General features: G+C 37.0%; 1 protein-coding gene across 4 annotated transcripts in view; it reads left to right on the top strand.

Annotated features, from left to right (window-relative positions):
- The window catches only part of NEURL1 (neuralized E3 ubiquitin protein ligase 1), a 149179-nt gene extending 123776 nt beyond the window's left edge, over positions 1-25403 (top strand). For 2 of the 4 annotated variants that reach the window (XM_026667502.2, XM_087964610.1), the window contains exons 4-6: positions 5122-5802; positions 22538-22684; positions 24226-24605. In XM_026667502.2, coding sequence (XP_026523287.2) covers positions 5122-5802; positions 22538-22684; positions 24226-24467 — 1070 coding nt within the window. In that variant the 3' untranslated portion in view covers positions 24468-24605. Of the gene's footprint in view, positions 1-5121; positions 5803-22537; positions 22685-24225 lie in introns of all 4 variants that reach the window. The other 2 variants (XM_087964609.1, XM_087964611.1) reach the window with 2 other exon arrangements.
- The last annotated feature ends 216 nt before the right edge of the window (positions 25404-25619 follow it).

Genomic DNA, 25619 nt, shown 5'->3' with positions numbered 1-25619 from the left:
TTCTTTTTCAATGTCACATCATTGGTCCTCTGTTCACTTTTCTGTTTTTATCACTGTTTGTTCATCTGCTCCATGAAGAATAGTTCTTTAATAAACCAAGAAAATATGCAGAAGTTGTTCTGACCAAGGCTTTCTAAATGGTAATTATGCACACACTTATTTTAAAAACAAGACATATTTTATTGCCACACTGGAAATTGTTTTCATTCCCAGCCGGAATTAATCTCAAACAGTCCCCTGAGATAAGCACCCACATTTCTTTTCTGTGACCTGTGCTGCCAATAACAGAAGTATCAAATGAACCAACTGAAAACTCACTGAAGTACAAAGAGCTTCAAGAATGAATCTGAACCGAACAAACTACTTTACTTCCTGTAAAGGTTTCATAATCTTTGCCTGACTTTTATACCTTATGGGAAGGGCAATCACCTCCCAGCCTTATTCCTGAGTCACCCCTTTTGTTTCAGCTGTTCTCCTCTTCTAGCAGCTCTGCGCACACGTGAACTGGAACAGGCTCCCCTGGGACCTCTGCCTCGCTGCTGCCAGATTCTGAAGGCTCCGAAGGCAGCACCCCACTCCCAGATGTTTCTGGCCCCATCTCTGCCTCAGACGCAGGACCCTTGTCCAAGTCCTCCCCAGACTCCCTGACTGGTCCCTGTTATTCCCACTGTCCGATTCCGCTGCCGGCTGCACCAGCTGCTGGCGAACCACAACAGAAGTTGCTTGGGAACCATATAATCAAATCACTCAACCTGCCACCAAGGCTGATTGTGCACATATATTTCTCTCTTCATCCAATTAGTGAGTTAAAACTATTGTTCGGATTTGCTTCTGAAATAAACTTAGCTTTCTGTTCCGTGACATTACATGCCTTACCTATTTTTACTGCTGTGATCCACGTCCTTGATAATCTGAAGGTTATTAAATCCCACTTTACATTTTGTATAACTGTTTTGCAACTGGAATTGGTTTTGATTGTTATCTGGGTCCAGGGGTGGGAGTCAAAAATCCCAACAACCTATTCGCTGCCTGATTGCTGGGTGGGCGTGGCCATGGTGCGCGTGGCCTACCAGAACTTCCTGTTTCCGGCTTTCAGTGGGCCTCCAGACTGAGGGGAGGCCATTTTTACCCTTCCAAGGGTCCGGAGGGCTCTCCTAGGCCTCTGGGAGGGCAAAAACAGTTTCCTTTGGGCTCTGGAGGCCCCCCCAGAAGCCAGAAACAGGCCCGTTTCTGGACTTCCAGAAGGCCCATTTTTCCCCTTCCCAGAGTTTCCATCAGGACCCTGCACTTACCTGCATTGCGTGGAGACTCCTGGGAAGGGCAGTGCGGGGTGGGTGGGGTCAGCCGGTTGGTTGAAATACCGGTTTGGTGAACCAAATGCAACTTTAACATCTGATTCACCCGAACCGGTCCAAACTGGTAGAATCCCATCCCTGTCTGGTTCAAAATAACTAAGGAAGTTTTTTGAACTGCACAGGGAACTACTAATTTCTTACAGTCAACAGGATTGAAGTTAATATAGCAATAATTATGGATTATGCTGAAATGTCACAAAGATTCCTGAGTTGTTTGAAAACTGCAGTTGCTTGGAGTTTGTATCTGTGCAAATAACTGAAATTTCTTTTGCATTCATAAATGGTTATATCATAATTGTAACTATACTTGGCAAACTGGAGGATACACTATAGAAACTGCAATTATCACCATAGCATTTACTATGATGAGAGACAAGATACTGAAATATGAAAATATACAATATTTTGGATAACTGTTTGCTCAGATGTTTAAAAACATTCCTCAGATAGAAAACTTGTATATCTTGAACTAATATTTTAGTCAAGTCCATATAGTTGATTATCTTTCGATAGTAAAGTGTCTGTCAATTAGAAAACAATTCTGATTTCTAAACAATTCAAAAATGGAATTTTTATTTTGGTTATGAAAAATATAATAAAACCAAGGTCTAACTAAATCTGTTATATTTGAGATATGTGTATATAAATTTAATATATGTAAAAATGAATTGTATAATGTTGACTGACAGTTAATTCTTAATGTCTTGTCAGACTCTACATATAGCCTTAGGGGCAAAATATAAATGTGAACAAGGAAGAACTTGTGTTTGAGAACTTTATAAAAGACAGAACCACAACAATTAGGAGTCACTTGGGATATATTTTCTGGTCCTAACTTTAGCAGTAGAAAAACTTATAAAAATCTGGCAAGGTATCTGATTCACTCAGATAGATATAAACTTATATTCTTTTAACTCCACTAATTCAATTCTAAACTAGCCCAATAGTTTCAAAAGACGTCTGAACAAATGCATCTATTGGAGAGAAAAACCACTTAAGTAGCAAGGTTGTATGTGTTATTTTTCTATGCACTGAATAGAAAATCTTCCTAGGATACAGCCATCTTTGAAGTATAATCTGGTATTTTGACCCAAAATTTGCAGCATGTATCTCAACATGGATCCAACAGATAAGCTTGGAGAAGCTGTAGGTTCACTAAATCTGAAATATTCTCCAACTTCTAGAATATTCCTAAAGCAGTGAGTTTTTGCATTAAATTTCTTCCTTCCTTCTTATTTCAGTGATAAAGGGTCAGATCAAACATGCACGCCCATGCGCGCACACGCACACACACACAGACAGACAGACACACAGAGATACATACACACACACTTAGGAAGAGAAAGTAAAACAAGATATTTTCTTATATCCTTTTGCTTTAGAAATCATGGAGCATTTTATCATACTAAATGTAAAGAACTACACACCAAAAGCCATAGAGAAAAATAGCCCTATATTCTGCTATATTTTAGCAAAATAACACCTGTTTTATGCCTCAAATAAGCAATCAGTAAAATAAACAGAGGCTGAAAATATTGCTGTGCCTTCTCAGCTGTAAATGTGTCATTGCTATGAGCTCGGAAACTATTGTTTAGTAAAAAGCTGTTAATTTTTTTTAAAGCATGGCAAAAGATATATATTAGAACTGAATATTTGTTGTGATGAGTGATGTTAGTTCAATTTCCTGATTATTTTTCAATGATGTCAGCCAGTTAATGTCAAACTAACACAAAATTCATAAATTTCATATTTGTCTTAAAGTAAACACCAACAATGTCAGTACTTTTATGGAGAGTTAAATACACCTATACTTTGCTTGATTTATGATAAAAATATTGGAGAAATCTTGTTCTGTTTTTTTATAATATCCTGCTCTTACTTTATGTAAAAGGACCCCTTGACTATTAAAAAAAAAACATTAAAAAAGAATGACTTTTTGTTTTGCTATAAAGAAAAGCAGGAAATGATCCTCAGAATCAAATATTTGTTTTGCTACAGGTTTACTTCAATTTCCTGTGTTCTTTTTGAATAATATCAGCTAGATAATGTCAAAGAATAGTCAAGGACATTCATTTAATATTGCTTTTATTGCAATATCCAGTTACAGCAGCCATTTTGGAAACTTTTGAGTACAGATATACAGTAGTAGAATTCTGGTAGAAATTTCTACCAGAAATTTCAGGCTTTACTGATCGAACATGTTCAGCTTTGTACTTCATGCTGCAGTATTCAAATAAAACAATGGGACACCTTTTCAGTTTTCTTTGCTTAGTGTTTATAACAAGAAACGTTGTGCAGGGAAAATACAAATCAAATATCAATACAGGTAGTCCTCAATTAAGCCACCACAATTGAAACCCCTCCCAACTCAATTGCTAAGGGATGCAGTTGTAAGTAGAAAAATCACATCACTGTGACAGTCAATTTTATTTCAGATTTCCTCCCCGCTACCTTTGAAATGCTCACCCAAGAAGGGAATTAATATTTGTATTTACATTCATTCATTCAATAAGGGTTTAGAAGAGAATAGCATGTATACACCTTACACCAGCATTAGTTGACTGTTTATCTAGATTGCTTGTGACCCCAAGCATGTTAGGTTAAAGCCAAAGCCAATGCATTCCTTTGGATGTGAATTCCTCATTGTCTGCCTGCTTACTGTCTTGTAATGCTTTACACTCAATCTTTCCACTCTATGCGTGGGAAGGGGGAAAACCAAACAGGTATAGAAAAGATTGCTTAAAATTGGTAAAGGCCTGACAGCCCTTTAAAATTGATCAGGTCAAGAAACAGACACTACAGGGATTCAAAAAATGTTATTTTATTGTTATAGGGTATAGTAGCAGCATCTTGAATGTTTATTGTAGGGTATCTTGAAAGTTTCTCTCTTATGCTGAACAAAATCATGTTAGTTTATACCTTGTTCATGCTTCCTTTTATCTCTGAACTATTTAATTCCTTGTCTAGGTTCTGCTGTAATGACTGGTTCCTTCCTTGTCAGCCCTCTTATACCTTCCCCAAAGTTACCTCTAAATTTCTTTATAAGAACTGACTCTTCCAGAAGGTTTTAAAGATTGATTGATTGAATGAATAAATGATTTGTACCATGAAAGTATTTTATTTAATATACTTATTATAATTGCTTTATTTTATTATTATCTATAAATGGTGGGAGTCTATTAGTGGATTGATTCTGCTCCCTTTCTTTTCATCTTTGTCAATTTTAACTAATTTAATGTAACTATTTAGTGTTTTAAAATTTTTATTGTTTTTAATGATTGTAAGCGATAAAAGATGGATGGCATATAAGTTGAATAAATAAATAAACGGACTGAAGTAGTGATAATGCCATAAACAAACCAAATAAAATATGACCCGAGTCCACATTTTCTACACTATTAGGGTTAAGACATCTCCTTTTCTTAAAAACTTTTAAAAATCAAACTATGTACTCAAATATTCTTGTCACCCTATCAGTGAAACTTGTTTTAAGAACAAATTCAGAGCATAGTTTTCAGGACTTTGCAGCAATCTTCTTAGAGATTTCACACTGGATCCTATTTATTCTTTCCCAATGTTGTCTCCTGTTTCAGCAATTTGCTGTTTGAAAGTTTATGCAGAAGAGTGACCAAAAACTTACAATAAATTATTTTATGCGTTGTGTCTTTAAAAGAAAGCAAGATATTGCATTCCTTTTTGAACAACTGATAACAAAACTGAAATACTTTCCTCACCTCGGGTTATCTTTTCCTTCTCTCAATTGCAGATAGTGAAATTATTCCTCCTGATTGCCTCCGTCCAAGATCCTTCACAGCTATCCGCCGACCCTCTTTGCGCAGAGAGACTGAGGATACCCGTCTATCTGTCAGCCTTTGTGATCTCAACTTACAGGAGGATAATTTCCAAGTCATGACTGCCATGTGTCCTATTCCACAGAATTCCCTCAACTCTCAGCATTCCCACCTCCTCCCATCTCAACTTGAAAGCGATCTCCGCTTCCATCAGCTCAGGGGAGCCCATATTAAAATTCTGGATGACCAGACTGTGGCCCGTCTGGACCATGCTCGAGATGAGAGAACTTTGGTTTTTACCAGCAGGTCACTTAGAATCAATGAGACTATATTTGTCAAAATAAATAAATCCAACACTTCACGTACTGGGACACTGTCATATGGGGTAACCACTTGTGATCCTAGCACCCTGAGACCCAGTGACCTTCCTTATAATCCAGAGTCTTTAGTTGATCGAAAAGAGTTCTGGGCAGTCTGTAGAGTGCTGGTGCCTCTCCAGAGTGGAGACATCTTGGGATTCATGGTGAATTCAGAAGGAGAACTGCACTTGAGTCACAATGGAGCAAGTGCAGGCATGCAAGTATGCGTGGATTGTTCCCAACCATTATGGATGTTCTTTGGTTTACATGGAGCAGTGATGCAAATTCGTGTCCTGGGTATGTTTGTCTCTTCTTATATGCATGCTGTTATTTTGTCAGTGAATTAAATGACAGGTAGCACTAAAATACTGTATTGCAGGGGCGTCAAACTCATGGCATCATGACGTCGGCACATGAAGTATGCAACTTTTCTTCACTAAACTGCCCATGGGCATGGCCACCGCGTGACTCATCCAGCACATTGGCCTAGAATTTGACAGCCCTGCTGAATTGTGTAGCAAAGAAAAAGTTCTTTAGATTATGAGATCTGTTAGAATGAGAAGACTGAAAGGGCATATTTGTTTTCCAGTCCCATCAGCTTCAGCCAAATCTGAGCTTTGAATCAGCAGATGGAGAAGATAGTAATTATTTATTCTGACATCAAAATAACTTTCCAATCTTTCTTTTCCAATACCAATAAAATCTACTAAAAATAGCTTGATAAAGCTCCCAATTTACATACAAGTGATAAGGAATAAGACTTAAAGAAATGATTTTTATGACTTATGATAGTAGTTTCTTTGCATTGTACCAAGTTTGTGATGAGTTCTATTGCACTTTCTCAAATTTCCAAATGTATCTACAGATCTAAGCAGGAATATAATGACTATGGATTTTTGATACTTGTACAATAATTGGCCCAGAAACCAAATTTAATCTAATTTTTATATTCAAGGTTGACTCAGCCTTCCATCCTTCTGAGGTGGGTAAAATGAGAACCCAGATTGTTGGGGGCAATATGCTGACTCTGTAAACTGCTTACAGAGGGCTGGAAAGCTCTGTGAAATGGTATATAAGTCTAAGTGCTATTGCTATAGCAGTAGCCCTAAAATATTCCTTTATCTGTAACTATAATCATAATAATATAAAAGAAACATATTTTCTATAGTTTAATAATTTGGTGTAGTTGAAGTGAGTAATTTTTTTTCAAATGGGGTTGGCTTTTCAAAAATATATTTTCATCCTGCACAGAGGATACAAATTGGGACAATGGCTTAAAATATAGATTTTGATTATTCTTTACTTCTTTTTCTTTTTTACAAATACGCCATCTGGTAAAGGTTGTGGACCACAGAAAAAGGATTGCAATGCTGCATAGTATACATGAAGTCTGGTTTGTCCTCCCTTGTTTAAGTCTTGTAAATATATATAGCAAGAATACATACAAGAAGACAAAACCCAGGATACGTGCTCCAGAGCAGGGGTCTCCAACTTTGACAATTTGTAGACTTGTAGACTTTAACTCCCAGAGTTCCTCAGCCAGTAAAGCTGTCTGAGGAACTCTGGGAGTTGAAGCCACAAGTCTTAAAGTTGCCAAGGTTGGAGACCCCTGCTCCAGGTACTGAGGAACTGGAAGAGTTAATAAGAAAGGGAACAGACCATGAAAGGCTGGTGCTCAGCTGCACAAGGGTGGAATTTTTGTTTGTGTGAGTTGATTTTTTCTAAAAGGATTCTGTAGACTTCAAACAGCATATTAGACCTATTGCAGAGCCTCTCCTGCTAAACACATATATCAACTCTTCTGCTTACATAGTGTAGCTGGAGGATCTCTTTGCTTTCAGTTGTTCGACAATCACAGGAATGTTGCTATGCTTATCACTGAAACAGCCACATTTCTTTTAAAACCCCTCTTTCAAATAGTAACAGGCTCTTTTAAATAGCAGATTAGAATTACTCCATCACAAGGAGAGTTTTGCCGATACAAAACATGAAATGTTTTTAATGAATCTCTTTATTTCACATTTTCTTCCAGATGCTTTCCCCGGGTTCTAGAGCAGGGGTGGGCAAACTACGGCCCGCGGGACACATCCGGCCCGTTGGTCATTTTAATACGGCCCGCCTCTGAAAAAAAAATATTCCCCTCTGAAAAAAAAATTGGGGCCGGCCAAGAGACCCGCCGCGCCAAAAATTGCACACACAACACGGAGCTGGGCAGCTGCTTCCCTGCTAGCGGGCCAAGGCCACCACCCGGGGAACGCCCACTGCTTTCCCAAGCCAGGGCTGGGCGGTGGCGTATTGCCCTGCACCGCGTGGCCCCCGCCTGGCAGCATGCTTCTCAGCTGGTCTCCTCCTCCTCGGCCATACAGAACAAACAGGCAGAGAAGGAGGAGACCAGCCGGCTGGTTGGGGGAAGCTTTCTGCGCCGAAAGAGGCAGCTACTAATCTCCGGCTTTGCTCCGCTTCTCCAATGGTCCGGCACCACCCTGTTCTTGTGCTGCAAAAGAGGCAGCTAATGATCTCCGGCTCCGCTCTGCTTCTCCAACATCCGGCACCACCCTGTTCTGTGTCAGGCCCAGCAAGTCCGAGCAGCCGGCGCACAGAACAGGGCAGCGCCGGATGTTGGAGAAGCAGAGTGGAGCCGAGATCATTAGCCGCCTCTTTCGCAGCACAAGAAGCCTCCCCAACTGGCCAGGTGCTCTCCTCCTTCTCTGCCTCCTTCTCTGCCTCTCCCCTCTTGCTCCTCACAGTTGCCCTGAGCTGGTGCGGTTCTTTACTTGGGCAGCCAGACACCCGCAGCAGCGCCCGCAGCAGCAACAGGCAGTTCTGCCCGGCTCTGCTCAGGTGTCCGGCTGGGGCTGTCAGGAGTTGCTACGCCGGCGCAGCTCAGCGGCTCCAGTCCCGCGTTGCCTTGGGAAGGGAAAGGCAAAACCAGGAGCCGCTGAGCCTGAACCTCCGGTGCCGCTGCTGCTGTTGCAAAGCACCGCCGCGGCTCTTCCTTTTTGCCTTTCCCTTCCCGAGGCAACGTGGGACTGGAGCCGCGTGGAGCCGTGCCGGCAGTAGCAACTCCTGACTCAGGGGGCCTCCGAGGGGAGGGGAAGGAGGAGAAGAAGGGGGGAAGGGGGCGATTCCCAAAAATCTTGTGCTGACCCGGCCCGTCTGTCAAATTTTAAAAGTGAATGCGGCCCCCCGAGCCAAAAAGTTTGCCCACCCCTGTTCTAGAGCAATCTTTTTAATTTGGCATTATGGAAAAATGGATTTGTTAAAGAGACATAAATTCAGTAGAACCATCTTTTCAGGCAATCCAAATGGATTTGGTGGAAATCAATTTTGAAGTAGTTTTCGTAGAATAGGATTCTGGCATACATAATCTGTTTTTGGTATATCTTAGGAAGAAATTAGCCAGATGTGTGAAATACTGACTGACTCCCACCCATCAGGTTCATGTTGCTCTTTTTCTTTGCGTGTTAGTCATATATTAGTAACGATAATTTGAAGATACAGAAATTTCGAATAAATATAATCTTCAAATTTCATTACTAATATTTATTTATTTATTTATTTATTTGATTTGCCAATTGTTTACAAGATAATAAGTATAAATGTATACATAGTTGTGAATACATGAAATGGGTACATATAAGAAAAATAAAAGAATAAGAGAAACAATAGGACAGGGACGGTAGGCACGTTGGTGCGCTTATGCACGCCCCCTACAGGCCTCTTAGGAAAGGGGTGAGGTCAATAGTAGACAGTCTAAGGTTAAAGTTTTTGTGGTTTGGGGAAGAAACTACAGAGTCGGGTAGAGTATTCCAGACATTGACCACTCTATTGCTGAAGTCGTATTTCCTGCAATCAAGTTTGGTGCGGTTTACTTTGAGTTTGTATCTATTGTGTGCTCTTGTGTTGTTATGGTTGAAGCTGAAGTATTCATTGACAGGTAGGACATTGCAATGTATGATTTTATATACCATGCTTAAGTCAGACCGAAGACGGCGTAATTCAAGGTTTTCAAGTTCTAGAATTTCAAGTCTGGTGGCATAAGGTATTCTACAACGAGTAGAGGAGTGGAGAACTCTTCTTGTGAAATATTTCTGGACTTTCTCAATTGTGCTAATATCAGATACGTAGTGTGGGTTCCAGACTGATGAACTGTATTCGAGTATTGGTCTAGCAAATGTTTTGTATGCTCTGGTTAGTAGTGTGATATTACCAGAGAAAAAGCTACGTAGGATTAGGTTAACAACTCTTAATGCCTTTTTGGCTATGTAGTTGCAGTGGGCTCTAGCACTTAGATCATTAGAGGTGAGTATTCCAAGGTCCTTTACAGAGCTTGAGTCATCAACAAGATCTTGACTATTCAGCTTGTATTTTATTTTCTGATTTTTTTGCCAATATGTAAGACAGAGCATTTATTTGTTGAGATTTGAAGTTACCATTTGTTTGACCACTCTGATACATAGTCAAGATCTTTTTGTAGGGTAGCAGTATTGTCTGTGGTATTGAACAGCTTTACATCATCAGCGAAGAGAACGCAATTGCTCTTAATATGATCACAGAGGTCGTTTATGTAGAGTATGAAGAGAGTTGGTCCTAGAACATTGCCTTGGGGAACACCACTATTGACAGGTACTGGATTTGATAGTACGCTCCCGATTTTGACCATTTGTTGTCTGTTTGACAGGAATGCTTCTATCCAGTTATTCAGTTGTCCAGAGATACCATAGGATTTTATTTTTAGGAGTAGTTTGTCGTGTACCACTGAATCAAAGACTTTACAGAAGTCTATGTAGATTGCGTCTATTGCTTTGCCCTGGTCGAGTTGTGTCGTCCATATGTTTTTGCAGTGTAAGAGTTGCAGATTACAGGATAGTTTTTTTCTGAAACCAAATTGTTTATTGGAGAGTAGGTTATTTGTCTCTAAGTGAAGGATGACATTACACAGTGTACTAAATTTGTCTTCTGTGGCAGCATCATTTAAAGTACTGTAAATTTGAAGTCGCTTTGTTCTTATGACAGTGAAACATTTCCTTTGCATAGCCCATCTATCTTCTGAAAAAGCTTAGAAATTTCTTGTTCTGCACTGTATTTTTTTATTTGTTAAGGTTTTTATTTGCAAATCATACCAACTTGTTTTAATCTGGAATAAACATTTATATTGTTAATAGAAGGTAAGAAGCAAAATAAAGCTGGTTCAAACTGAAGTTCATTTTAAAACGTGTATTCAGAAATGCATTTGAGCATAACATTTGAATATCATAAATGATGGAATTGAAGTTTATTTTATTGCAGAATCTGTCCTTGAGATTCCCAAGTTACCTTTTTCGAGATTTTTGAGGGTAACATGATTCATAACTTCTTCCTTGAATGAAGTTTTCACGTGGTTATTCATTTATCCCTTGATGCTATCTGTAGTTTCAAGAAAATAGATACAATCCAGTTGTAGTTCTAAGCAATGAGCTGCATGTAACAACTGGTTGTCTTGGATAAACCTATCCATTGCAAGGGCAATCTTGATTAGTTGGAACCAGAGGGTGCTATGATTCCAGAAGTGCTATGTATCAAGTCTGAATGAGAGTCTGTTTTCTACTCCCAATTCTTTTTTAATTATTATCTTCAGTTGGATAGGAACCATAATATTGTTGTGAAGCAAAACTCAGAGTCAAGTAGATGGCATGAAGATTTTACTTCCATAAAATGTCAGGGAAGGTCTTTTTCTGACTCTGGAGCCTGCTGCTCTTCTGTACAGATTAGATAGTTGGGTTAAGGCAGTTTGTAACAGCCACCTCTAGGAGCTCTGAAAAGCTTCTGCAAATAGGTAAACCCTCTTCCAGACCAGCTTTTAATGCTTGATCCAAGTATTTATGTGAACAGCAGTTGTTGAAAGACCCTGTATATTTATCCCAGCCATGGAGAGGAAAGAAATACAGGGGATTCTCCTCTTCCCTTCCAATCACCAGCTCACAGGGATATGAGTGGTGTAGACCTGATAGCTGGTGAAATATTATTAAAGATGATAATAAAAATCGTAAGTTAGTGAAGAAATTTTCAACTAGTATATGAAATTTAACTTTTGTACCTCTGTGAGAGTAGAAGTGAATAACTTTCAGAATCAGAATAATGAAATAGCCTTGGACGAAACAGAATGTTATTAATTAGTGAACTTGTTGCCTTAGTGTTCCTGACATCTTATGCTTGTATAGAATAAATTGGATACAGGGTGATTTATCATCTTTCTGAATTTATTTGTAACTGGCAGGACATATACGTTTCTTCTGTGAATACCAAAGTTGGTTGACTTTTCTTTTGCTTTCTTACACGAGTGACAGAATAGACTAAACTTTTTAATAACTGCCAAGTTTGTACTTCCAGTGAAGTGTGCAATACAATAACACATTTTTATTATGTTTACATTTCTACTTTGTTCATCTATCTTCTCTACAAAAAAAATCACTCTTTGTGTACTTGTGAAATCAAGGATTTTTGAAACTGCACCCAAACTGCCATTACATTGATGTATTGGGACTGCAATTCCTAGAACTCCCAGACAATGTGTACCTCAGCCAAATTGGAAAATTACTGTACTGCCATGCCTGATGCAATTTTTTTGAAGTAGATCCCTTTAAGTTGTTTGTGACACTCCAGAGATTTTAATCCATCCTATACATTATGGGATAAGCTTATTATGGGATAAGCTTTAATTGTTTATAATCCACTGTTACTTTGAGGACCACAGATCATTCATAAATGGTCAGTAGATGTGACATCGATGAAACAAAATATTCTTTTTTTTATTTTTATTGGTTTTTAAAACAAACATAAACAAACAAAACATAAAAACATCAAGCCATCTTCCATATATATACATACAGTGTGCTGGTTGGTTTACAAATTGTTTTGTGCTTCCATTTTGTAGTCTTCAATTACAATTACATTGTATATACTCTCGTATTTTCAATCAAATATTAAATACATTAATATAATTATTAATCAGTCATTTGACTATACTTTTATTCATTCATGTTTTACAAAATAATCATATTTTACTTAATTTGTTTTATGACGGTTCATATTATCATCCCAAATCTATCCTAAAATCATTTTGTAGATATAATAAGAAAAGAATACATCCTTACATATTTATTATTTTCTAAGAATCTACATATTTCATTACTATATTTTATTGTCTGACCATTGATAGAAAAGATCCCAAATTTTATAAAATTGTTTATCATCTTGTTCTCTAATTTCAAATGTCAATCTACTCATTTCAGCACATTCCAATATTTTCTTAATGATTTCCTCCTGGGATGGTGTTTTCTCATTTTTCCAGTTTTTAGCAAATACAATCCTAGCCGCTGTTAATACATTTACAATCAGGTATTTCAAGTCTTTACTATATATTTCAGGTAAAATTCCCAATAAAAATATCTCTGGTTTCAACTCTATATGCTTTTTTGTCATTTTTTCCAACCACGTGTGGATTTTAGTCCAATATTTTTTAGCATCTACACATGTCCACCACATATGGTAATATAAGCCAGGTGTCTGATGACATTTCCAACATTTTTCGGATTTATTCTTGAACATTCTTGCTATTCTTGTCGGGGAAAAATGCCACCTGTAAAACATCTTATACAAATTTTCTTTATATGCTGTTGACATTGTCATTTTATAATTTTGAGACCAGAGTTTTTGACATTTCTCTAGATCAATCCAATATCCAAAATTCTTCCCCCAAGCAATCATAGTTTCTTTAACTTGTTCTTCTTCTAGTTTAATTTGTAATAAATATCCATACAATTTTTTAATCACCTTTTCATCAGTACCTGTCAAAATCTTATCTAAGTCAGTCAGTTTATCATAGAAACCTTCTGTTTTCGAATCTTTATCATACCTTGAATGTATTTGCGCATATGAAAACCAATTCATCTTTATACCTTGTTCCTCTAGTTTTTGCATAGATTTAAGTTCACCCTTTTCATTCAATATTTCACCATATCTAACTGTTTGTTCCTTTTTGTATATTATAGGATAAGAAAATGCTTCAATAGTCGATAGCCAGACTGGAATTTTCAAATAACATTGTCTTTTAATCTTCTCCCAGTTTAACCACAGAGACTCCCGTAGATAATGTCTTCTAAAATACTCCTGTTTTTTAGTTCCTTTATACCATAGAAAAGCATGCCACCCCAACAACAGATCATGTCCTTCTAATGTCAAGAATCTAGTATTTCTTAATGTTATCCATTCCTTAACCCACATCAAATTTGTAGCTTGGTAATACAACTCCCAATTAGGCAAACCAAATCCTCTTCTTATTCTAGCATCTTGAAAAAGTTTTAACTTTATTCTCGCTTTCTTACCTTGCCATATATATTTCAACACAATTTTATTTAAATCTTCAAAGCAATCTTTTCCAAGCCTAATTGGAATTGTTTGGAACAAATATAAAATTCTGGGTAATATATTCATCTTGATTGTTGATATTCTCCCTATTAATGACAGTTGTAAATTTTCCCATTTCAACAAATCTAGCGCTATCTGCTGCTTACGTTTGATATAATTATTCTCTTTTAGTGTACTGCATCTTGCTGTCAAATATATCCCCAAGTACTTGATCTTATTCGTGACCTGGATTTTCAATAGATCAATGTGAACCAACATCTACGAGAGCTGTTAAACCTAACTATAAAATATAACATGGAAGATAAAAAATTGATTACAATTAATATAAATGGACTTAACTCAGCTGTTAAAAGAAGGAAAACCTTCCATAAATTAGAGAAATTAAAATTTGATGTAATCTGCCTACAAGAAGTACATATTAAAAAAACAATATGAACAATTGTTGATACAGCCAAAATTAGGGAAAATATTTACTTTCTTGACACAATGTTGATACAGCCAAAATTCGGGAAAATATTTACTTTCTTGACACAATGCAAGAAAAGAGGAGTGGTTTTATACATTAAAGATATTATCCCAGCGAAATTGATTTATACTGATGACAACGGAAGAATACTAATGGTAGAAATAATGGATAATAATACAAAAACACTCCTGATTGCAATTTATGCCCCGAATGACAATCAAGAAGAATTTTATAAAAAATTACATATGAAAATAATTGAACTGGACTATACTAATATAGTTATGATGGGAGATTTTAATGGAATTGTAGACAATAAACTGGACTTTACAGCACAGAAAACAATAAAGCAAAACAGAAAGACCCTCCCTAAATCTTTTTTTTTAATGGTAGATGAAATAAACTTAAAAGATACATGGAGAGAAAGAAATGCTAAAACCAAACAATACACCTTCTACTCAAAAAGACATTTACCATGGTCCAGAATAGATATGATATGGATGTCAACAGAATTGTTAACTAATATTCAAGAAATAAATATTGAAACAAGTACTTGGGCAGATCACAATCCAATGACAATTAAATGGAAAGGACAAAGAAGAAGATCTAGATGGATGTTAAATAATACTATTTTAAAGGAAAAAGACTTCACACAGTGGATGGAGAAAGAACTGGCTTTTTTCTTTAGAGAAAACAAAAAAGAAGATACATCAATCCAGAATGTATGGGATACAATGAAGGCATATGCCAGAGGCTTGATAATAGATTATACAAGGAAAAGAAATACCATGAAAAGATTAGCCTCTAAGGCATTAGAGGATGAGTATAAAGGACTTGAAAAAGAGCTACAGAAAATGCCACAGAAAAAGGACATTAAGTTAAAAATGGATATAACCAAACATAAAATGGGTCTAATAGAAAAAGAAGAACTAGCACAGAAAATTAGAGGTGCTAAACAGAACTACTTTGAAGATGCAAATATAAACCAGGTAGATGGTTAGCATATAAATTGAGAAAGGAGAAAGAATCAAGGAAAATATTGCAATTAATAGATGATCAAGGCCAAGTTTGCTATGGTAGTAAAGAGAAGAAGGAAATCATTCGAGACTATTATGAGAAACTATACACACAAGAGAATATTGATGAGGAAAGAGTCAAACAGTACCTACAGAATGCTAAGTTACCCCATATACCTAAAGAGATTGAAACAATGTTAGAAAGCAATATAACGATAATGGAGTTAACTGAAGCACTCAAGAAGCAAAATAATGGAAAGGCACCAGGCCCAGATGGACTTCCGGCAGAATTTTACAAAACATTACAAGAATCGTTGAACCTTCCATTGCTAGAAGTTATGAATGAAGTTATGTTAAAGAAGAGGATACCTAAATCATGGTCAGAAGCTTATATTACACTTATTCCAAAAGAGGAGGCCGATCCATTACAAATTAAGAACTATAGACCTATTTCCTTACTAAACGCAGATTATAAAATTTTTGCTTCAATATTGGCAAAAAGACTTAAAAAATACTTAAACAATCCATCTTGATCAAAATGGATTTCGGCCAAAGAGACAAATTAAAGATAATATGAGAGTAATTTTGGATACTATGAGGCACATCCTGAAAAACAAATGGCTTTGATATTTTTAGATGCACAGAAGGCATTTGATAATGTGAATTGGCGATTTATGTTATTACTGCTGGAACAGATGGGCTTTGCTAAAAAAATTATTCAAGCAATAGAAGCTATATATCATAAGCAAACAGCAAAGGTAATGATAGAGGGAGAACTGACAGACTCTATTGATATAAGAAAAGGAACAAGACAAGGGTGCCCACTATCACCTCTGTTGTTTGTGTTAACCTTGGAAGTGCTAAATAGAAATATTAGAGATGAAAAGAATATAAAAGGGATGAAAATTAAAAAGGAAGAATTTAAATTGCAAGCATTTGCAGATGATCTGGTTTTCATTTTAGAAGACCCTCTAGAAACAGCACCAAAATTGATAGAAAAGATAGAGACATATGGAAAGGTGGCTGGTTTGAAAATAAATAAAGATAAGACAAAGATCCTGATAAAGAATATGTTATCAAGACAAAAGGGTGAAACAAAATATTCTTATCATTAGCTTATAAATATCAGAACATCAAAACAGGGTTTTCATCAAAAGGGCTCCAAATATCCAGAGCACCAAAAGATGGTGCAAGAAGGTACAGAAAATTGTAACTAGTGGTCTATAATTTTCTAGTCAGGATGTGGTGGGCTTATTCTTTTGAACCAAATTCAGAATGAGGCATCTTTTTAAGGCTTTTCCTATTCCCCTGCATTTGGTTTTTTTTGGGAGGGTGGGTGGAAGGGAAGGGTTTTTAAAAAATATGGCTAGCTCAGGAGCCTCTATATTAGTCTGCAGAATTATCCCAGTGTGATATTAGTAATTAAAACAGTGGATTCGAGTGGAATTATCCTTTTAATTTCTAAAAATCTCTGATTCATTGGAATTGTTGTGGAAAATTAAATAAGGACTTGTTAAATGAGATATTATCTCATTTAAGCCAAACATGATTGGAAGGCTTTTGGTTACATATTTTTGGTTGAACATTTGTAGCTGCTGTTTAGTCTTTCTCTTTGTTGTGTGTATATTAACTGTGATGAAGTCTGTCCCTTGCTATGATGTTTACAGTATACAGTTTAATTCTTTTCAACTGAACATATGGTGAGATAGGGAGGCAAGGATAGGGAGAATGTGTGGCAGGTCCAGAACATTTGGATAACACTTGCTGGAGGGAACTAAGCCTTGTTTATACAAGACTATGAAGGACTGCAGCAAACCATTCCTTGATGCTGATAGAGATAGAAGAGAAGTTGCTTAGAAAGAGTAAGGAAACTATTATGTTGGAAATTATTCTGAGCTGACCATACTGTTCCCATCTTGTAAGAATCTCCAGGATAAGTTAGTATGGCTAGAATAACTTCATAGTTGATTTGCAATAGCAGAAAAATAAGCATTGCCTGGCAGTATCTTAGACTTTAAATGCTTGATGTGTGACAATATCTGCAGAAAATTAGGAGTTGAGATCATTATTTCCCTTCTGCATTAGACACTATGAGGTCAACACAATTGATGCCTGTAGTTAGTGTGCAACCCATTCTTCTACTTTAAACTTATGTGCAAACAATAACGTGCTTGTTCAATAAACCAGGGTTAAACACTAACCACTGTATCATATGTTAATTGGAATTGCTTCAGGAAGTTGACACATAATATATTTCGGTTGGAATATTTCACATAAACCTTTGGTTGAAATATATTTGGGATGGGATTTTCTGGCTCATTTTGAAATGTCCAAACTTGTTCCATTATTGGAATGGCTTTTGGTGAGTGCAGGTTTAGCTTTAAAGAAAGCAAGATTTCTTGCATTAAGTTAACATAAACAATAATGTATGTTGTCATTCAACTTATGTTGTTTTTAAATTGCAGTAGTTTTCATCATTTCAGTGCAAAAATATATTTATTATTATGTCATGAAACTTGGTTCAAAAATTTGCCTAACAAATGATTGGTGCAGAGTTCTCCATAACGGATTTGTATTGGAAGGAGAGGAATTTAATCCTTTTCTTCCAGCACAGTCTTCACTTCTACATCTGCTGTCTGCAATGGGAAAGTGAAGCCAAAATGGCACAATAATTCACAAACTTGTTGGCATCAAATTTTTTGTAATCCAAATATGACAGGCCTCAGTGTACTCCCAGGACAAGGTTGTTTCCCACTGTTGGAATAATCTCTGACCATCTTTGAGTTTGGCAGAAAACTATACTGATCTCTGTGTCTCTGTTGCTGATCTGTCTCTTGCCTCTTTTCAAGTCACCATCAATCAGTCACCTGACTTTTCTCTGGGAGAAACAAGTCTTTTTTATTATATAAAATATAAAATACAAAAAAAGAGAGAAGAAAATAAGAAGTTAAGGGGAGGAAAGGGAATGGGAAAAGGGAGTGTGGAATAGAAGGGGGAAGAGAAAAAGAAAGAAAAAGGGGCATTAACTTCCAGCTCTTCCTAACTCAGTACAAGATAAACACATGCTCCAGCTTCAATTTTTTGCTTTTACACATTAATATATAACCTGGCTTTTCTCAGATTTTATACATGTGGAAGTTTTGTTTGGATCTTATTGGAATAAATCTGAGAGTGCTACTTTAAGGTCAGTATAGTTAAAGATTACTTTAATGTGCTTTATTCATGGACTTATCGAGTCTTTAAAAATAACAGCCATGTTGACAATAAATGCTATCTATTAAGCCATGTTGGGCAAGTTCTTTCTTTTCAATTGGGACAATGCCATGTTGGGCAAATTCTTTCTTTTCAATTGGGACAATACAAGGTTCAGGGAATATATAATCTAGAACAGGGGTCGCCAACCTTTTGGACCTCAGGGACCATCAAACTCATAACTTTAAATCCCGTGGACCACTAATATGAATTTTGACTGACGGTGGCTTGCTGACATTGGTGGGAAAGTCAGGCCCATATTCCAGAGCTGCAGTAGCCACAGGACTGGCCTTTTGGTCATCCTGGAGCAGCTGCTCCTCCACCCGGGTGCACTGGCCTGCCATGGACTGGAGGAGGAGTTGCTGACCAAAGGGCCAGTCTTGTGACTACTGCAGCTCTGGAATATGGGACTGACTTTCCCACCAACCTCAGCAAGCCACCCCGGGGTGGATTTTCCTCCCCCACCGTTGGTCTTACCTTCCAGTTCCATCTTGCATGGTTCTACTCAAGGTAAGGTTTGCACTCGTCCAAAGGGTGGGGGCCAGCACGTGGGCGGGCCATGTGGGCGGCACAGCCTTGTGTTCCCATGCAGCCTGGATTAATTGCTTTGTGGGGGGGACATTTCTCTGTGGACCACCAAAATTATCTTGTGGACCACCAATGGTCCCCGGGCCACCAGTTGGCGACCACTGATCTAGAACAGATCAACATATGCCTGCAAATGAAAACAGAGTCTGCTTGTGAATTTGATGGGGAATAGTTACTCTGAGTCATATTTTAAGCTAGAGGCTATTGTCTCCCCATTCCTTTTCTTGTTCTCATTATTGAACTGAGCTAATTGGTTAACATTTTAAAATTATCTACAAAAGCAGAGTGACATTGACTGCCAAAAGAAAATAGTTAAGCACTGCCCAGATTGGCCAAAATTTGATGTTAATAATGGTCCATTAGAAACAGCTGACTTTTGTCAGAACATTGTCCTCAGTGATCTTGGCATTTTGAGTGGCTTTACTGATTTTGTTGATTTTACTGCTTTCCTTTTTAAAATGGTAAAATTAAAATGAAGGAATAGTTTTGTGCTATATCACGTAAGACAGAAAGTTGAAACAGTTATTGTAACGTCAGTTTATTATTGTGAGATCTGTTTCTGAAGAACTGATTTGTGAATGTGATTTGGATATTTAAGTATTTATTGATTAATAAAATACATTATGGAATATAACTAAAACTGTGAGTTCCTTAATTAACTTTAATTCAAAGGATTGCCCTTATATATTATTAAGAGATTTACAGAAAAAAACAAAAAACAATTGCAAATCATTTTGTGAAGGGCGAAATATAAGCATTATCATCAGAAGGAATGCATTTTTTTTAAAGTACAGTAACATTCACATTCAATGAATTTAGATTATATATAATATAGACGGTATGATATTGTTTCAGTAAATACAGAATTAACCCTCTGGAATCTTGTCTAGGCTGTGTTTGTACTTACTTGTCTATTCAAACTTGTAGTAGACTTTCACATGCAATGGTAGGTATGCACTCTCAACTGTAAGGTGAGCAGCCGTCTTCCTTTAGGGAGGACAGTCCTCCTTTTGTAAGTTCTGTCCTCTCTTGAAAAGTGTCCTCCTACATGTCCTCTTTTTTGATATTTGAAGACTTATCTGTAAATCTCCGTATTTGATCGATGCCAATCTGATCCGTTGTGTGTGATGTGATGTATTTGTATTTGACATGACGATTTGTCAAGGCTCGGTACAGTGTGGTGAGACGTGATTATGAGACGCATGCGCTCCACACAGGAGAATTGTTTTGAGTGTGCCACGCGCAAGAGTGCACCGTGCGCAAGAGAGCGCCGTGTGGCTTTGGTTTTTTTTCTTCAATTTATGTGTGTCCTCCTTTTCATTGTAAAAAAGTTGGTCACCTTACTCAACTGGGAAGATAGGCCTGCAGCTTTCTAATCTTTGCTCCAGTTATTACTAATGGAATTCCAGTTGAATTGTGAACCTTTGTCTGACTTGCACAGAGTCAAAAACTAGAAGTAAGTTAGAACAAACAGTAGAATAGTAGGATTGGAAGAGACCTTGGAGATATTCTAGTCAAGCAGGAGACCCTTTACAATTCTGGATAAATGGTTGTCCAGTCTCTTCATGAAAACTTCCCAGTTCCTTTTTAACTTACCATATTTCTTTCCCATATTGTTCATTTTACTGATGGGTTATTTGTTCACTATTGAAATGCTGAAGCATTTCTTGTCTTTTATCCAGCTATCTTTTAACCCAGTTGAAAAGTATTAAAAAGGCCTTATTACTTACATACCTGCAAAACCTGTTTCAGTACTTGTTCATTTTACACTATTTGGGAGTTGGGGCAAAATCTTTCTGCCTCAAATGACAAATGGAATAATATACTATGGAACCTGTTAAACAACCCAATAATGTAGGTCGTTCAGGGAACATAAAATAGTATGATAATGTAAGAAACAAATCTGCAAGGCTTTACACAGGTGATATTCTGTGTGTCAGGCGAATGTTATGGTACTGTGTGTCTAGATCCAGCAAACAGTATTGAATTAAACGTAAGAAAATGCAAGAAATGATTGGTTTCTGTATTGCATGTGAAAGTTATAACTTGTATATTTAAATATGATTTGACTTTATATAGAGAGGAAATTGGTGCTCACATTTAGTATCATTTTAATTTTCCTAGGCTTTTCATGAGTTTGAATTGTATTTTAATTCATATTGTTTTAGACTTTGAATGACAATCTCACTGTTGCCTACTTTGCATTTTTTCATTTTATCGTTTTCATTCAAATTGTGCATTTTAATATGCTTTTCTGCATATAGTGCTAGACAGGTATTATTCTGGGGTGGTTTAAAAAAATAATAAATACTCTCTCCTTCTTCTCTCCCCCACCCCAAGTCTGACACACTTATATAATCCACATGTTTGAGGGCTCAGTTTGACTTTGAACCAGTTACTGTTTATGAGTATAATCCACCACTGAGGCTCAGTGTTATGGGTTTAAATGAGTGGGAAATCCACAAGTAAACTTTAAACTCTTCAGGAAAAAAAGGAACATGAACACGGCATGCCTTAGGCAGAAAACATTCCGATTGACTGTCAGGGAATCTTTGACTGGAGATTTAACAGGCTGAATTTGAAAGTTTAATACGCTAACCATATGCTTTACATTGATGAATAACGTTTTGCCATTTGTCATTGTTTATTAAACGTTAGGATATGAAAGTAGCTAAAGGTTATGTAAATAAGCTATGTGAACAGAAATAAGGTGATATAGACCAAAAGGACTATAAAATCTAGAGCAAATAAATTCAGGTATTGGGTACAGGCTGTTTTCTTTCTTGTTATCTCTCTCTCTTGTGTGTATGTGTGCATGCACACACACACCCATCTATTTCTGTTCTCACTGCACACACCAGGCTTTTAGTATACTATATTAATTTCCTGAGATACTCTTTAATCAAAGCAGAAGGCAAATAGCAAGAGCAGAGATGAGAAGGGAATAAACTATCCACCTGACTGCCATATACTGCATATGTTCTCTGCTTTCAGAATAATCAGACCAGTGTTTTGGAACCCCATATGTGTCCTAAACCCAGGATTGTTTCATATCAATTGCATGAATTCATTTCTTACTTATTCCTACAGAACTTCCCAAATTCCCTGCTTTAATTATTAAAAAGGTCACAATTTTTGCTGTTTTATCTGCTCCACAACTCGGTGGGATAAACTAGGCTGTAGCACTATGACTGGCTCAAAGAAAATAAACAAACTTTGCAGTACAATGAGGATGAGAACACACGTGTTCCAATTATAGCATAATAGGGCTATTTGATCTGCTAAATTATATTACTTTCTTTCACAGGTTCTACACTCATGGCTGAACACCTGGGGCCATCAGCACAAAGCTCACCCACCTCATCTCCCAATTCATCTTCCATTCTTTGCAATGAGGTTTCTGATCCTGTCCTATGTATATCTAGTTCTGGCCCATTTGGTAGCTCAATCAGTGGTGAGTATTTCTCCCACAGCACCAAGTTGCATGCCTTCCAGTCCTGAATATTTCTTGTCATGTAAGATTGAAAATCTATATTCTTTTTTTCTTTGTGATCACTCACAATGCACAAGGAGCAGGAGTTAGATTCTCCATCCACCAAAAAGAACAAAGAACTCAACATTTAAATGCACAATATTTTAAGAAAAGGAAAAATTCAAAATGTATGTAGTAGCAATATGGAATTAGCAAGAAGCACCATCTGTGGAGGCACAGGCACAGTTCAATGACTTTTGGTGCCATTTAAACATTTTGGGTAACAACTTCCTTAATCCTATGCCTCTGATTTAAATGGGGTTGCTAAGAATTAAGGCCAAAGCTGAAACAGGATGACACCCAGGTTAGCTTAATCCTGTGAAAGATTGTGCACAAATATAAGCAGAATGCTTTTGGAAAAAGCGTAGTTCCACTAAATAGAGTGGGAATCCTTTCCCATGATTTCCTCGCAAACATTTATGCCACAAAACAGTACTTTTAGATTAAAGATATTCATATGACAGTTTTGCTAATGGATCAAAAAAAAAGGATCCTGAAGTTAAATTGGACTTAGAGACTATTTTTTTTTGTCTTTTAATGACCCCGTAATCCCTTGTGGGATGGAGTCAAGGCAACTGAATGGAGCTGAGTGTTTACTGGCTGGATGCCCTTCCTGTCGCCAATGTGGAGTTTGCAGCAGATGCAGAGGTGGTATTCAGCAGGTTCTGACCAGTTCCGGAGAACCGGTAGCAGAAATTTTGAGTAGTTCGGAGAACCGGCAAATCCCACCTCTGACTGGACATTTTACAGTATCCTTCCCCTGCCACGCCCATCAAGCCACACCCACAGAACCGGTAGTAAAAAAATTTGAATCCCACCACTGAGCAGATGTATTCTCATTTTGCCCAGAGAAACAAATATCTGCCTTTACCTAGGATTGCACCCACAGCCTCCTGATTGTGAGGCAAGAGCTCCATCTCTAGGCCACTGTCCCATTCTCTTAGACACTAAATATTTCTGTTAATAATAAATCGGTAGCAAAGCAAAGGAAAAGTTATCTCATGATGTATTTTGATAGTAAGAATAACATATGGTAAGCATTCAAAGACCTTTCATATACCAGAATTCAGAGTACAGTAAACCAGACAGGAAAAGTGATTGTAGAAAAAACATGAACCACAAAGTTATAAAAACAGTAGCTTTTGAAGCCTACATGCTGTTTCTGTAATGATAAGTCATCTAAGAGATTGTTATGTAGCTCTGTAGTATTTTAGAAATAACACACACACAACAAACATATATAAAGAGAATTTAACACTTCTTTTTATTCAAATGTTCTACTAAACTACCTAGTTTAGTATTTGTCTATTGATATTCATTAGATGATGCTTTTTGGAAGTTTTGTAAAAATATGGTCATAATCTCTATATTTGAACCTTTGGCCTAGAAATTCTAGGCTAGGGCAACTGTAAAGCTGATTACAGTTTAAAATTTAAAAAGTAAAAGTGTCTCTTATTTTGCAGGTACAGCTCCAAACTCTCCAAGCAGTATGCCAGAATCCCCTCTTTCCTCTTCCATCTCAGGATCTTGGAATGATGAGTGTACTATCTGCTATGAGAATATGGTGGACACTGTGATTTACTCCTGTGGACATATGTGCCTGTGTTATACATGTGGGCTAAAACTCAAGAAGATGGCTAATGCCTGTTGTCCTATCTGTAGACGTGCCATCAAGGACATAATCAAAACCTATCGCAGCACTTAAAATCTCATGGCAGAAGGATAGGAACTAGGAAGAGGATCTCTATAACACTTAACCAGGACAAGGAAGGTGGGAGGAAGTGGTTCCCTTCTTTAAATATGTAGCTAATTTTGAATGTGGATAACTGTGGGCACAGCCTCCTCCCACCTGAAATTTGAGGGCTAAGAATGTCTTCTTTCCTTGGCATCTAACAAAGTGTCCCTGTGAACATTTAATATGTGTAGGCAGCAAGAAAGGCTGGTTTTCATGTCTACTTTCCTTGGCTCTCCATTGCTTTTTCCGTCTCCTTTCTTCCTAGTTGAATGTTACAAGGATCAAAGGAGAAAATAATGTGAAATAAGCAGATTGTCATGTTACGTTAAGTGAGCTAAATGAATACTTGGAAACAAGAGTAGAATAAGGACAAATCATTTCACTACTAGAACTACATTGATGGGCAAGAATCACATAGGATTTCCCCCCAGTTTTCCTAATCTCATCAGTGGCTGTCATAGTCTACAAATAATGATAATGCAGCACATGCTGCTACTAAGGCAAACTATGCTTGGATTGGTTTATCTATGCTGTGCTGTGCACAGAGGGCCAAAAGCTAACCATTGACTTTGATTCTACTTTCTGTAGCTGTCCTCTTCTACTTTTTCAAGGCAGCAGCTATTCATATCTCAGAAGCATGATATCACTTTCTTCTTTAATCACTTTCCTCTTTTACTGTTATTTCCAAAGTTCATTACACTAGGAAATGGTGCTTTGGGAAAAGGATGGCATATGATGTCAAAGCCATAAGAATGAAAGTTGGCAAAGATTTATTTTTAATTTGTTGTTGGGACATTCATTATCTATCCCAGGTTTGAAAGGAAAGAAAATAACCAGTTGTATAATCTTTTGCCAAAGTGAATGTATGTTACGGAGATGGATTTATATTGTGTGAAGGAAAAGAAATCAGGACCAAAATGAGTTTTATTTATTTATTATTTGCCTCTTTGATTTAATGAAGGATTCATATGAGAAGAACATGTGAAGAACATGTTAATTTCACTTACTCATAGAACCATATGTATCCTCGGCATAATTGAATTCTTGGAATTTTTTCTGTCTCTGGTCACAAGTAATCATGTCATATTTTATATTTCATTTTCAATAGTCCATTGTTTTCTT

The sequence above is a fragment of the Notechis scutatus genome, chromosome 4 (genome assembly GCF_049901735.1).
Source record: "Notechis scutatus isolate UNSWTSFEM ecotype Mainland chromosome 4, rNotScu1.2, whole genome shotgun sequence".
Classification (NCBI taxonomy): Eukaryota; Metazoa; Chordata; class Lepidosauria; order Squamata; family Elapidae; genus Notechis; species Notechis scutatus.
The sequence above is the reverse complement of the archived record's forward strand: the minus strand, read 5'-3'. Positions and strand labels throughout refer to the sequence as shown.